Source organism: Ammospiza caudacuta, chromosome 12 (assembly GCF_027887145.1).
Source record: "Ammospiza caudacuta isolate bAmmCau1 chromosome 12, bAmmCau1.pri, whole genome shotgun sequence".
NCBI classification, from domain to species: domain Eukaryota; kingdom Metazoa; phylum Chordata; class Aves; order Passeriformes; family Passerellidae; genus Ammospiza; species Ammospiza caudacuta.
The window spans coordinates 11,582,267-11,595,615 of NC_080604.1; the positions used below are offsets into that span (position 1 = coordinate 11,582,267).

The 13,349-nt window shown below is 48.5% G+C and overlaps 1 protein-coding gene across 1 annotated transcript in view; it reads right to left on the bottom strand.

Annotated features, from left to right (window-relative positions):
- Positions 1-416: 416 nt before the first annotated feature.
- PODXL2 (podocalyxin like 2) overlaps positions 417-13,349 on the bottom strand; it is a 33,348-nt gene continuing 20,415 nt past the window's right edge. The window contains exons 5-10 of the mRNA XM_058812739.1: positions 11,999-12,885; positions 10,934-11,008; positions 7,855-8,011; positions 6,928-6,989; positions 5,093-5,272; positions 417-4,754 (exon numbers count right to left, since the gene is read on the bottom strand). Of these exons, the coding sequence (XP_058668722.1) occupies positions 4,545-4,754; positions 5,093-5,272; positions 6,928-6,989; positions 7,855-8,011; positions 10,934-11,008; positions 11,999-12,885 (1,571 nt within the window). The 3' untranslated portion in view covers positions 417-4,544. The remainder of the gene's footprint in view (positions 4,755-5,092; positions 5,273-6,927; positions 6,990-7,854; positions 8,012-10,933; positions 11,009-11,998; positions 12,886-13,349) is intronic.

Genomic DNA, 13,349 nt, shown 5'->3' on the forward strand with positions numbered 1-13,349 from the left:
AGGTCCCTTCCAACCTGATAATTGTGTGATTCTGTGGGGGTCCAGGTGTGGAGCAGGTGTGGGATGGTGAAGAGTGGCATGGGACACACGTGGCACAGGGCACACAGGCAGGACTCTGCTGTGGAACAGAGGCTTGTGCTAAGCCACTCTAGCAGGAAAGGCATCCTGGGCTGGTCCTGTGGATACTGGAGGGGAAGAATACTCCATGGAAGAAGCCTGTTTCCATAGCCTGGGCACCTGGCAAGGCTCAGGACTTCCACAGAAATCTGTGAATTAAGGAGTGTACTGTGGGTAAGGGAGGTCAGGCTGACCCCCATCCTGGCAGAGAAACCCTGGCCAGTACTGCATTACGAGATGCAGACATGAATTTAGGCAGATCTAAGCAAGCAAAGCACTGCACTCAGGTCAGTGTTCAGACACCCAGAAGGTGTGTTTTATTGCAAAGAAAACAAAACCACAACCCTGCTATTTCCAGGGCCAGACACAAGTGTTTCTAAGTGTTCTCCGCAGCAATCCCGAGCAGCAGCCAGGGCTTGCAGTTTGTGTCCAGCAGGAATGAAGGTGTTGAGAACGGCTCAAAGCCCGGCTGTCAGCTTAGATGGGCCCATGAGGCTCTCATGAGCCAGCACAGATGAAGGTGCTTGTTGTGTCTGACTGTTGGAGCTGTCCCAAACCTGCTGAGAAGGACAGATGTGCTCCTGCATGGCTGCAAAGGCAGATGGGAACAGACAAGTTGCTGATGGCAGTGGCTGCAGTGGGACCCTGCTGCAATGCTCTAAGGTAATGCTGCAATAGTCCTTAGGATAGTGTTCCTTCATTTCACACCATATCCTCTGCCAGAGGGATCCTTAAAGTGTCTCTTGAACTGTACCCTCAAGCTGCATTACATCCTTCACAGCACAATTACTGGGTCACTCCTCATTGTTTCTTTCCACTCTACATACCCCAAGGCAGTGTGCAGGGTGCAGAGTCCCAAGACACGTTAGACTCCATGTTACAGGCACAGTTCCAGATCTCTGGGTGACACCTTGGAGTAATCTGCAGCTTGGCCATCCCAGATCCCACCTGGCCATGATCCCCCAGAGATGGAGAGCCTCTCTGTTCTTGGCCGTGCATCCAGACGATGCTATCGCCGGTGCTCCCCGAGGCACTGCACTCCTCACAACAGCACCTGTTGCTCTCTCTGAAGAACCATTTCCATTCCAGGGCAGAGTCTCTGCATTCTAGCTGTGGTCCCAAGGAGCAGAGGGAGCAAGTGGCAGACAAAGCAGGAAGATGGAGCTGAGACCCTGTGTTGCTACCCAGGGCCTCTATACTGGTGACTCCAAGGAATGTCCCATCTCACTACTTTGCAGACAAGGATGTCCTCACACAAACCATCCTTGACATGCCTGGTACAAGCCTCTCTGCTCACAGTCGAGTCCTGCAGCCCCTCATGAATAAAGCAGGTTATCCTAGGCAAGTCACAGGAAACAAATACCCAAAGCTAAGAGAAAAGTTCTCTTTTTTTTTCTTTTTTTTTTTTTAATTTTTTGTTTCCAATCCCAACCGCCACCAGGTGTCAGTGTGATCAAGCATTTGGTAGGTGGAATTATGGCGATGTCCGAGTTAGTTTTCCAGGAATTGCTTTGTCTCCTCCATCTGCTCTGTCACCTGGCACACTGCTCTGAGAAGTCCAGCTTTCACAGTTTTTATTAAAAAGAAGTTTAACTACATTAGGGTGATAGAAAAGCTTCCTGTTACAAATGCTAAGACAAAGGTTTTCTTCCTCTTTACATCCTCCCTGTGCAGAGCTGGAAATGCAAGCACTGGACAGAGTTAAGTGGGCTACCAACAGCCTCTCTACAGTGCTTCCCAGCCTGCAGGTCCCCAGAGATGACCCATCTCTGCAGGGCTGGCAGGAGAGGGACAACAGTGCAATCGACTTGACAAGATCAGCCTAGTGCAAAAAATGATACAGAGAAAAAACAAACTGTAAGAGGATAAAAAGTACCACCAGACTAAAGTGAAATTCTACCAACCAGTAGATTTCTGAAGCTAAACTGGGATCATACAGCCAGGTGCACCCTGTAAGAGACAGCAGAAAAGTGTCCTCAGCCTCAACAGCCACCCTTAAAGTGTCTCTCAGATTACCTGGATACTCCAGACAGAGAAGAGCATCTCTGGAAAATCCTCCAGGCCATGAGAGGCCAGAAGAGCAAATTAGGAGAACTTGCTAGCTGATTATTGAACCCATATAGCCCCTTGGTTTCTTTAAAGTTTGAAGACTTTACACGAGATTGGGAGGTGCTGAGCCCAGCCAGAAGCATTGCTTTATCAGTGCCTTGTTGTTTCTCTGAATTAGGATAGTGGGGAGAAAACAGGGCAGCAAAGCAGCTCTTAGCAGGGATATGCACCAAGGAAGCCATTTGTGGGTGAAATGATTCACATCTGATTGGTGGCATTATCTTTTAACAGCCACTGGGCATTCAAAACAAATTTGAGGAGGATTATTGGACTTGGAAAGATTTACACGGTGCAGCTGCCTAAAGGCCACGGGCATGCCAGGGCCCATTATGCTAAGTGCTATAAAATCTCAAATTTTAACTCCATGCTTTAATTTACTCACCATAACAACAATTTGCATTTAATCCTTTGAGCCCCAAAGTGCCTTCAACACAGCCAATGGACTTGTGCAGTTTTACTGCACAGACGCATCAAACTCAGCAGGAGCCACCCAGGGAGGGGTGGTCAGAGAGGGCCGTGTATGGCTGTCTGCATCCATGGACTGTCCCCCACTACCAACTGCTGGGGCAGGAGAAGGAACTCTGAGCATCTCTGCAACCCTACCAAGGTACAAAAAGAGCTGATGATCACTGTGTCCTACATAACACCAGGAAAGATATGGAGGCAGGCAAAAACCACTGAAAATTGGAATCTGGATAGGAAACCAAAGGTTATCACCTTTCTTGAATCCTTAATAAACTGGTATCAGAGTGGCCCTCCATCGAGGTGATCTGTGATGCAGTTTGCATGCAAAGCGCTACACAAACTGCAACAACAGACTCTGGCACCTTGACTTCAGGCACACCCACCGGGGGGAACATGCTAGAGGTCTCTATACCTACAGTGACAGATTTACAGGCTGCACATCTGGGGCCTCTGTGTACAAAGGTTCCCTTCAAGACCAAGTGTGAAGCTGCATCTCGCAGGAAGCAAGCATGCAGATCACCACCACTAGGGAGAGAAGTTCTGCCTCTGACCGAAGCAAGTTCCTCAGTCCCTCACTGACAGAAGAAACAAATGTTCTGGGATTTCAGGCTTGACAGTAGTTTAGGCAGGGCTCAGAGAACAATTACACATATTCACGTGCCTTGAGCACACATCTTCAGGGAGCTGGAGCCTCAAAGTTGCCTGAGGCATGCCTGAGAAACATCCATTGGGGAGCTCTTACATCCGATTCTCATCTCATCAGAACTGGCTCTTACATTGTTTAAATGCAGTGATTTTAAAGATGTTACCCCAATTTACACCTGTGGGGTATTAAACACTTCCACCCTTCCCTCAGGGCAAGATGCTGAAATTGAAACAAAAGGATGAGAACATTACTTGTTTCCCTATTTTAAAAGTTTCACATAGTCTTTATATTTACTGCAAAATGACCAACTGAAACGAAACTAACCTGTGAAATAGAACTCGAGTGGAAAAGGCCAGCCAGTGTTAAACTTACACAAGACAAGGGATATTTTCCTGCTATTTCCCAGGCTATTGTGAAAGAGGCATGTAAACACCATTTTGGAGCAACGCTCCAACCTAAAGCACATTTCCATCTAGAATGCTGCACCATGGCACTGAATTCTCTGCAATCAGTCAAGCAAGGGTAAAGTGCTCAAACTTTGCAAGCTCAGCTTGGAGTTGTGGAGCTGAAAAAAGGAGTGGGGCTGTTAGTGGTACCAGGGGTGAAATGAGATGACAGCAGGGAGTGGTGGGAGGGGTATTTTCCCCAAATGTAAACATCAGCTCTCATACAATTAGTAGCTGAATGCTAGAGCACTAAAAAACCTGTTTTTCACATGGAGAATGCAAACTCTGCCCAGAACATTGACAGAATCTTGGCTCCCCTCCATCCAGAATGCACAGGTTTTACTGCACCTGCATGGACTGAATGTGGTCTCAAGGTCAGTATTTGGAAAGTGAATTTACTCCCCAAATCTGGACTCTTGGTGGCAGGCAGCCCCACCATCTTGTTTCTCCAATCCAGACAGTCTCAGCCACTACCACAGAGCTACAGTAAGTGCATTTAAAGGTGATGAAAGCATTGGTGCTAGTGATAGGAACACACACACAGAGATCTATAAACCCACCCCTCCCGCTTCCCTCTGTTCCGTGATCCTCCTGGCTCCAAGCCTCAGATGCAGGCTCAGGACTTCCATAGGGAAAACTTGCCCAAAGACACGTTCAAAGGTTTTATGAAGTTCCTGAGAAGCCACCTGATCCCATGGTCCATCAGTCAAGATAGGAGAAAAACAAGTGTGTTTAAGAGGATGGTTCCCTCCTTTCTTTTTCTAAAGATGCGTGTCTTCCTCAAACACATCCACATCCTCGCTTGCCTGCTTATTGATCAGGACATCCCAGCTGTCAGGGCCATTGATGGTGTTCCCCCCGTTCACGCTCGGCTTCTTCTCCTGCATTTCCGACTGGCTGTCACTGGCCACGTCCAGGGTGGGGTTGTCATGGCAGCCGTTCTCAACAAAGCGCAGCTCCTCGCCGTGCGACTGCCAGGGACGAGAGGACACAAAGGGAGACAGAGGGTGACAGCTCTTAATGCTGCTGAAAAGCACAATCACACCAGGCTATGAGGGTCACTGAGACCTTTGTGGAGTCAGTGGGAAGAGGTGGATTTATTCCCAGCCCAACCCTCAGAGTGGAAATGAGCTGTCCTAAGCACATTTGCATCTCTCTTACACCTGAATGAACTCCACTGCTGCTCCAGCAGTGTACCCACCTATGTCCCATAATTGGACAGGGGAAAACAATTGCCCTCCTATCTTCCCAATCTCCTCCATCCCAAGGCTAAGAGTCTGGCCACCTTCTCCACCCATCCCATGCTCACCATGTTCTTCATCTTGGGCAGGCGTCTCTGCCAGCAGTTGTAGATGAGCCCCAGGACGATGATGATGGCGCAGATGGAGCCGATGATCACCAACACCACAAAGAGCTTCCCATAATCACTGCGTGTCTGGTTAGGGTGAGACTGGCAGCTCGTGGTGGTCGAGTAGTTCTGGATACCAATCTGGAAGGAAGGAAGCAGTACATTAAAAGTCCTGACCTACAGGCAGATAGAATCCTGTTCAGACTTTCCTGGGTACAAGTACAGGACCATGAATGTGGGCAGAAGAACTGAAAGCCAGGGTTGGAGACTCAGGTTGTACACAGTCTTACATTACTAGAAAGCTCATAACTATACATAACACCATTTTCCATGAAAGCTGATGCATCAGCAAATGGGGCAGTAGGCAAAATTTTATTTTGCTCACCTGCACAAGGATATCACACCTTTGTGTAGGAGGCTTTCAAAGGAGAAACTGTCCAAGACTGAGAGTCCCCAAAACAAACTAGAGACCACTGACGTGTGCTTAGGCTTTGGTAACTGCTTGGCAGAGAATGTAACCCTAATAAATAGGTTTCCAGGAAAGCTCAGGTCCTAAGAGGGCATAGTGGTCTTTACAAGGTCTTGAAAGTGGACAGCTGCCCGCTGAGCCTAAAAGCTTAGGAATAGCTGCCCTAGAAACTGGCCCCCTGTGGCTGTCAGCAAACAGCCCAGGATGGTCCCAGAGACTTGGCAGATTTGAAGCAGGTTATGTATCAATTCAGTAGTAAATGTGACAGGTAAGAGAATATCCTCCCTCCTCCTTGCAATCTCATGCTGGTGCAAGGGCAGCACTGTGAGCAGAGTTTCATTACTGACAGAGCCAGAGAGCATGAGGCATGGGGCAAGGAGGCCCTGGTAGAACTCACATTAACACATGGCCACATTTGCAAAGTCAAACCTTGCATCCACACAAATCCTTCTTTCCGGACAGCTCTAGCTGCTGATACTTCAGTCACACAATTTCTACAGGGTTTGCTTTTTGCACTTTCTCTGGTGTAAGCCAATCAATACACCACTGAGCAGTTAATTTGCTTTGTCTAACTGCGCCAGTTTGTTAGGTCAGGGAAAAACCTGAGAGCAGACAGCCAGCAAGACAGTGGCTCAATCCTGCTGCTAAATTCAGCAAAATTAATCCAGTGGCTGGCACAAAAAACTCAAACAGAATAGGTCCTCAGTGCCTACATACCCTGTAGGACAAAGGGGCAAAGCCAAAGATTGTGGGACTGATTTGTCCTCATCTCTATCCTCTTCCAAGCTGCCCAGGGTTAGAAGGGAATATCTGAGGCCTAGAGGAAGATGGCAGAGGAGTCTGGCATCCACTGACCCAGGTCCTCTGCCTGTCCTTGTGAAGGCAGTTGTTTAAGGAGTGAAATGCAGACCCTGGAATCATAGAAGGTGTGTGAACATGTCAAGAGAAGCCAATGTGTGTAAAACAACTGGAGGGTGAGCAGGGCCAAATGTGGGGGCCTGCAGCACCCACACTGTATGGACAATAGTATGGAAGGGGTGACACTGAGAATCCCAACAAAACGAATGTGTGAAAAGCAGTCTCATAACCAAGCCAGAAAAGCAGGGAGGGAATAACCCATAGTCACTCTCTTAAAAAGAGCAGAAATTTGATGGCCTGGCTACTACCAGTGAGGGGAGAAAGGGGGTTTGCCAAGCATCTGACTCATCTGTTTGCCTGCTCTGGGTTCAGCACTTGGTTAGACTGAGAAAAGCAACTTGAAAAGTGGGAGCATATTTTAATTGTATAACTGGTCTTAACAAACGGATGCAGGCAGACAGGCTCTTACCTCAGCTAAGCTCCTCTTAACATCCCCCAGTGCCATGAGAACATCTTTTGTAGGGATAACACCTGTAAAGTAGAGGAAGAGATCAGTGCTGCTCTCAGCTCAGGTTACTCAGTCAGATGTATTCATCAGTATAAAATCCCCAACAGGATGGAGGCAGGGAAACACACATTTTGTTCATTGGTGTTTTATGTCAGGAGGCTGAAAGAACACAGGATCACAGACAAGGGTACCTCCAAATACTCTTTAAAGGAGTAAAAAAAAATCAGGGATGAACTGATAGCAGAGCAACCTAGCTACCCTCCCCAGCACCACAGAAGCTCTCAGGATCTGTGTCTGCTCTGGGAGCAAGCAGCAGCACTCAAAAACTCATGGAGACAGGTTCACAAAGGTCATAGAGGCCATAATGTCAACATTAGAAACATCTGTCACTAAGCAGGCAGGAAAAGGACCCCTGTACCAAAATGGGAATAAAGACATGGTAAAATGTTCCAGTCCAGCCCATGTCACTGTCAGCTTTTGTTTCTTTGGGGATGAAGGAGGGCACTATGAGGACCATCCTAGTTCAGACAGGACTTCAGAATTGATAGGTTAGGAAGTGAACCAAGAGCAGGCTGTCATATCATACCATGATGGGGAGTACATAAGGAGAAACCTGACAGATGCTCAGGGAAAGGCAATCCAGAGAGGCAGCAAAGCTGAAGGCAATGTGCAGAAGTGCAAAGTGCAGTGCTTTGTGCAAGCAGTGAGGGACAACCCAGAAAGCAGATGTGAAGAAAGTCTCAGTCTCTCTCCATACCTCAAGTCCAGTGAACACAGAACTGATGGGATTGCAATGGACTGGAAAGCAAAAGCTCCTTCCAACATTGCTGTGTACCTCCATTTAAACACACTCCCCATCACAGGAAGGCTCCTTCTGCCAGCACTTACCCTGTTCCCCTGCCAGTGTCATTAGCAAGTGCTTGTCATTCTCATTGGGTTTGCTCAGAGAGATGAGCCAGCGGTCCTGCAGCCCCTCTGCCTGCCTGGAGAAGGCATCCTCCACCAGTGCCAACAGCTGGGGACCCCTCTCCAAACGAAACTCCTCCTGCCACAAGAAAGGAACCTTGGTGAGTGCATGGTGGGGACAAGGCAGCTGTAGCACTGCAGGGCTGGCACAGCTGAGACCTCACACATGCCCAAAAACCAGCAGTGATAAACCTGGTGCCACACTCTGCTGCACAGTTCCTCAGGCTGGAGCCACAAACACCTCCTGATGCACCAAACTTCCTCCTCAGCTCCTGTGGCTGCCAAATACCCCACACCAGGCTCTCCTGGCACACAGGGATCCTGAAGGAACATGATGGTGTGAGAAGGAAGCAGCCAGGCTCCTGGCCACAGGAGCCAGCGCTGGGTCAGGGGGTGCCGCTCAGCCTGACGTGCTCCGGCCATCCCTCAGCAGGCGCCTTTGCTGCTTTCTCACTCTTGTGTTTCTATTCTCATCTCCAGTTGCCATGCCAACCTGAAGGCCACACAGATGATTAATAAAATGGAGAGTTCTTGTTGCCATGGCAATTTGAAGCGCTCAGGGCAGGCACAGGCCTGTGCCAAAAATGGCCTAATTGGAGAAGACATCGATGACTGGAGCCTGAATCACAAGAGCCTGGCAGTGCCTCCTCTCATGAAATGATGGGTTTTGGTATGGGGAGGCAGGAAGAGCTGCATGAGGAAGCAGCACTGATGCAGCACCACGATGCTCAGCTGCAGCTCCAGCTCATGGTCCCACTGCCAGTCTGAGGCTCTCTGTTGGGGCATGCAGAGGAAAGGGGAGCAGCTGAGCCAGAAGCAGGAGGACAGAAGTGAGATGTTTCTGGTGATGGGGAAAGCAGAGGTTGCAGAGCACTGATCAATTCTCCATGGTGGAGAGGAGGGAGCAGTGAAGGAGCCTGAATGCACCTGTGCCAAGGTGGAGGTCACCTTGCATAGCCAGGTACCACTGCTGGGTCAGATCCTGCAGTCCTCACTTGGGTAAACTTTCCAGGTATGTTGAGTGAGAGATTTGCGCAGAGAGAGACTGAAGTGATTCCCTTACCTGGAGCCCACTGGGAAGACAAACAGGCTTCCAGCTAAACCCAGAAACACAGATATGATTCCTGCAGCAGGTAAAAGCCTGGTGCTATGAAGTGTAATGAAGCTCAAAGTGCAACCTTCTGGAAGGAGCTAAGCACACTCCTTGTCCCTCAGCTTTTCAGTGGGACTCAATACACACTAGATCATGGCACCAAAACATTGAAATATGTGAGGAATACCCACTCACACTAATTTAAACAACAGCACTTGCAACACAGGTTCTCCCTCAAAACCCCAGAAAACCAAACACCACAGAGTTCTGTTACAGACACCAAAAAACAAAAGAGACAGGCAGACAGTAGGTGAGGTGCACAAAGTGAGCAAATTAACAAGGGTAGGAAACAAACTGCATCATCTCCAGCGGAAAGATGAAGATCTTGATTCCAGCTTCACTCATGCAAAGTGGTAATGGGAGGCAGGGAATGATGAGATGCTCATGTTAAATATGTATGTCGACAAATGTCCCTTTGAATAAGGGGTAGTACAGCACAAATCATTCACTGGGAAATATGTTTTGAAACATGAAATCAAGTAGAAAAACAGCTCAGTCCTGCCTATCCCAGGGCACCATCTTCCTCCAGCAAGGCAGAACTGAGGATTCAACAGCAAAGACATAATTTGATCAAGAGACATCTGCACATCTGCTTTTCAGTTCTTCCCCTTACAGAGGTTTAAACAACACAAGTGACCACAGAAAGGAACTTACTACATATTACAAAATTAATTAGCATTTGAAGTCCACAGAGATGGGAGGGAGAGTGATGGGGGCATGAAGGAAACAGGGCAGAAGGACTCTGGTTTTCAAGGACTCCTTTTCTGCATTACGGTTGTGAACCATAGCAGAGATACTTAAAGCGGTCTGCACTGGTTTGCCTAAATTAGGAGGAGAAAGACTGACTTTTTATCTATTCTTAGAGCAATCAGCATGCTTCAGTGTGTATAGGAATTTCCCCATTTTCCCTGTCCCTAAAAAAGGTCACCTTTAAAAAAAAGCAAAACAAACCAACCAAGAACTCACCAGTAGTGGCAAGAGGTCAGTGCCAGAGAGCAACCCTGCAGTAACAGAAGCAGCTGGCTGTGCCCACAGCAGGAGCCCCACAAAGCAGGAGTGCAGATGCACGAGGCCAGAACACAATTCCTCAATGAAACATTTCAGTCTCAGGTTGTCAGGCTTATAATAATTTCTTAGAATTATGAAAGGCACCTTGACCCCAGGCCTTTCACAACTGGTTTTTAAGTGCCTGATTAAAGGCCCAGCAGAAGTGAACAAGCCCTTTTATCAGGGACTCACAACGGATTCTGGGGTCATGAATTAACTGCAGCTTTATGAGGATGGATGGACAGGCATTGGATTAGCAGAGCATGGCTGGTTAACAGACACAGATAACACACAAGATAATAGGGTTGGAAGAAGAGACCCTTAAGGAAGATTTAGTGATAACTGCTTGATACTTATCCATGCACAGTCCAAATGGGAGTCCCTATTCCTCTGAGCCATCAGAGGATTGTTACTATATGCTGGAAGGAATGGAAGGAAAATGAAGAGAAGGAAGGAGAACTGCATTCAATCCTGTAAGAGGTGCAATGTTAAAAGTTCTCATGTCTCATGACAATCCAGGTACTGACTGGCACAGACTAGCAGCCAGAAGTTAGTAAAAAATCCAATATGGAACTGACATGTGCTAGACTTGGAGCAAAATCATCTCCCTCCACCCACTCTTTTTCCCTTTTGGAGAACAGAAATATTTCTGTCCTCCCCTTCTCTTCACAGCCTCTATATGTTGAGATTTCGTGCTTTTAAAATGTTTTGTGGTGAAAGCAGACAGGAGGAGCTGTGCCTGCCTTCACTTTCCCAAACACCATTGCCCCTGTGCCATGAAATCTGTCTGGACTGACTTACACAGTCAATGTTATCCGACATATTCAGGATGATGTAGTTCTTTCCTGCAAGGTTGCTCCAGTCTTTACAGATCACCTGGAGAGACAAGACAAAGACAGCTGGGTTCAGGTGTGAATGTAATTCTGCTGCTGAAAGCACAGGGTACACAAGGGACAGGAGCAGGGCACTGTGCCATACTCGCAGAAGCACTTCTCAAAGGATGTGACTGTCCTTTAACTCTCCGTTCTAAGGAGCAATCACCATTTCAGTGCTGACATAAAACGGGGACAAAGCTGCTCTGCCAGCTTGCCACAGCTCAGCTTGACCTTCCACTTCTATCTAGACTCAAGGAGGACACAGTTTCTCAGTGGAAAACTCTCTAGCCTGCAGCCTTATCAGCACTTAACACAAAACCTAACCAGGAGCCTCTGTGGTCCTTAAACAAACTGGTGAGAGGGGGCAGCACTTTGCAGGCAGGATAGGATGCACAGAGGGACTAAGTCACTAAGTTCAGGCTCCTGAGTACCATGGGGCAAAAAGCAAAATTAAAAGCTTTGCTTGCCTTTCTCACCAGTTAGCTCCCGCTACACATTTTCTCTTAACCAGCTGCCAGTTTGCTGGATTCGGGAACTGCAGTTCACCCCTCCTCTTCACATCCTCACATATAACTGTACTCTGCTCCACCCGCTCTGCATCTGGTCCCTGCAGGCAGCAGTAGTAAAAACAGCACTTTCTTCTCACTCCCCTTCCAGAAATCCTTGGGGACATGTTTGTCCTGACACTTCCAATAATGCAGGCTGAGGAAACAAGGAGCTTTCTCTGCTGTTCATGCCCCAGAAGAAAGGTGTTCAGCTTCTGTTTAAGAAGCAGGATTTTGTGCAGCTAGGAAGATGTGAAGGGCCAGGGATGATGGATACCCTTAAGAACTACTGTGAATAACTCCCTGAAAATTCAGCTTTGACTGGGTGAAAAGAAAAACATACTCCCAGCAATCAGACTCAGGGATGGGCTTAAACACTCCCCAGGAGTGAGGACCCAAACATCCCCACTGCAACCTCCCAGCCCAGCCCCTGCTCCCAGTGCAACCTGTGCAGAGTCCCAGGGCAGCTCCGTGGGCAGCATGGCCATGCGGGCGTCCCCAGGCGGGGCTGACGAGCTCCTCCCTGCTGCTTCAGTCTCAGTGGCTGGCTCTGTGTCATTCCAAAGGGGATCCAGCTCAGGCTCATCAGCTCTGTCCCACAGAGACACAGAAGAGGGCTGCTGCTCACTACCAGGAGGAGTCTGGGTGCCTGGGGAGCTGCCTGCAGGAGAGGGTGTCCCCACAGGCGTTTCCACTGTCTGCTCCATTTCGGTCAGCACCGTGGGCTCCAGCATCTCCCACCCCACCGTGGGCTCTGACACCTCCTCCCTGGCTGAATGCTCTTCTCCACCAGCCTCCACTGTGGTCTCTGCAGGCTCTGCTCCTGTTGTAGCCACAGCCAGCTCTGAATCTGCTCCCCCAACAGCCCAAGTGTCTCCAGTTGTCACCTCAAGGAGTTCTTCTGAATCAGTGGGAGATCTTGCAGCAACTGTAGTAGAAAAAGTAGAGGGCACAGGTAGGAGACCTGGTCCCATGCTGCTCCCAAGGTCTAAGCCTGGAGAAACAGAGTCCTCTTCTTGCCCTCCTATGGCTGCCTCAGTCACAACACCTGGCCTGGCAGAGGCTGTGGAAAACAGAAGGGAGAAGGAGTCCTCTTGGTCCACTGGTTCAGAAGACGTAACCTCTGGCCCAGAGGTCTGGAGGCTCTCCATTCCTCCTCTTGAGTGGTCAATAGGGAGCAGCCCCTCTTCTTCCTCTAGTGTGGAGAAAGGAGTGTGTAAGTCAGGCTCCACAAATTCTGCTGGTGGCTGGACAGTGGCCATTTCCCAGTTGTCTGCTTGTGTCCCATTTTGTTTCGGCAATGCCTTCTGAGATGAAGCAGGAAAGGTATAATCTAAAAAGAGATCCAAAAGACTTCATGTTACATCTGAACTAAGAACTCTGAGAGGCAGAGAATATCCCATTATGTGTCCAGCCACAGGTGGGGGTCAAATGGCAGAGACCCTCCAAGGGCAGGTAGCCTGCCAGAGCAAACAACCATCCCATCCAATACGTGCATTTCTCCATCTACCTATCCCATCCCAGTAAACCCATATTCCCAAGGGATAATTTCCATCTTTGTTCTCTCCACACCTGTCTGTCCATAGGCACTTTCACAGACAATATTAAATAACAGTTTTGACACTTGGCATCTTTAAGTTGAGGTTATGAGCGTTATAATCAGCTAGAACCCACAGATTCATTTCAGATGGGACTGAGAAAGATATGGGGTGGTAGCAGCAGTCAGACACAAGCTAAATGGGAAATATTACAGGAGAGAAACTAAAGCACCAGAAAACCAAGTCCTCCTTCCTGGCA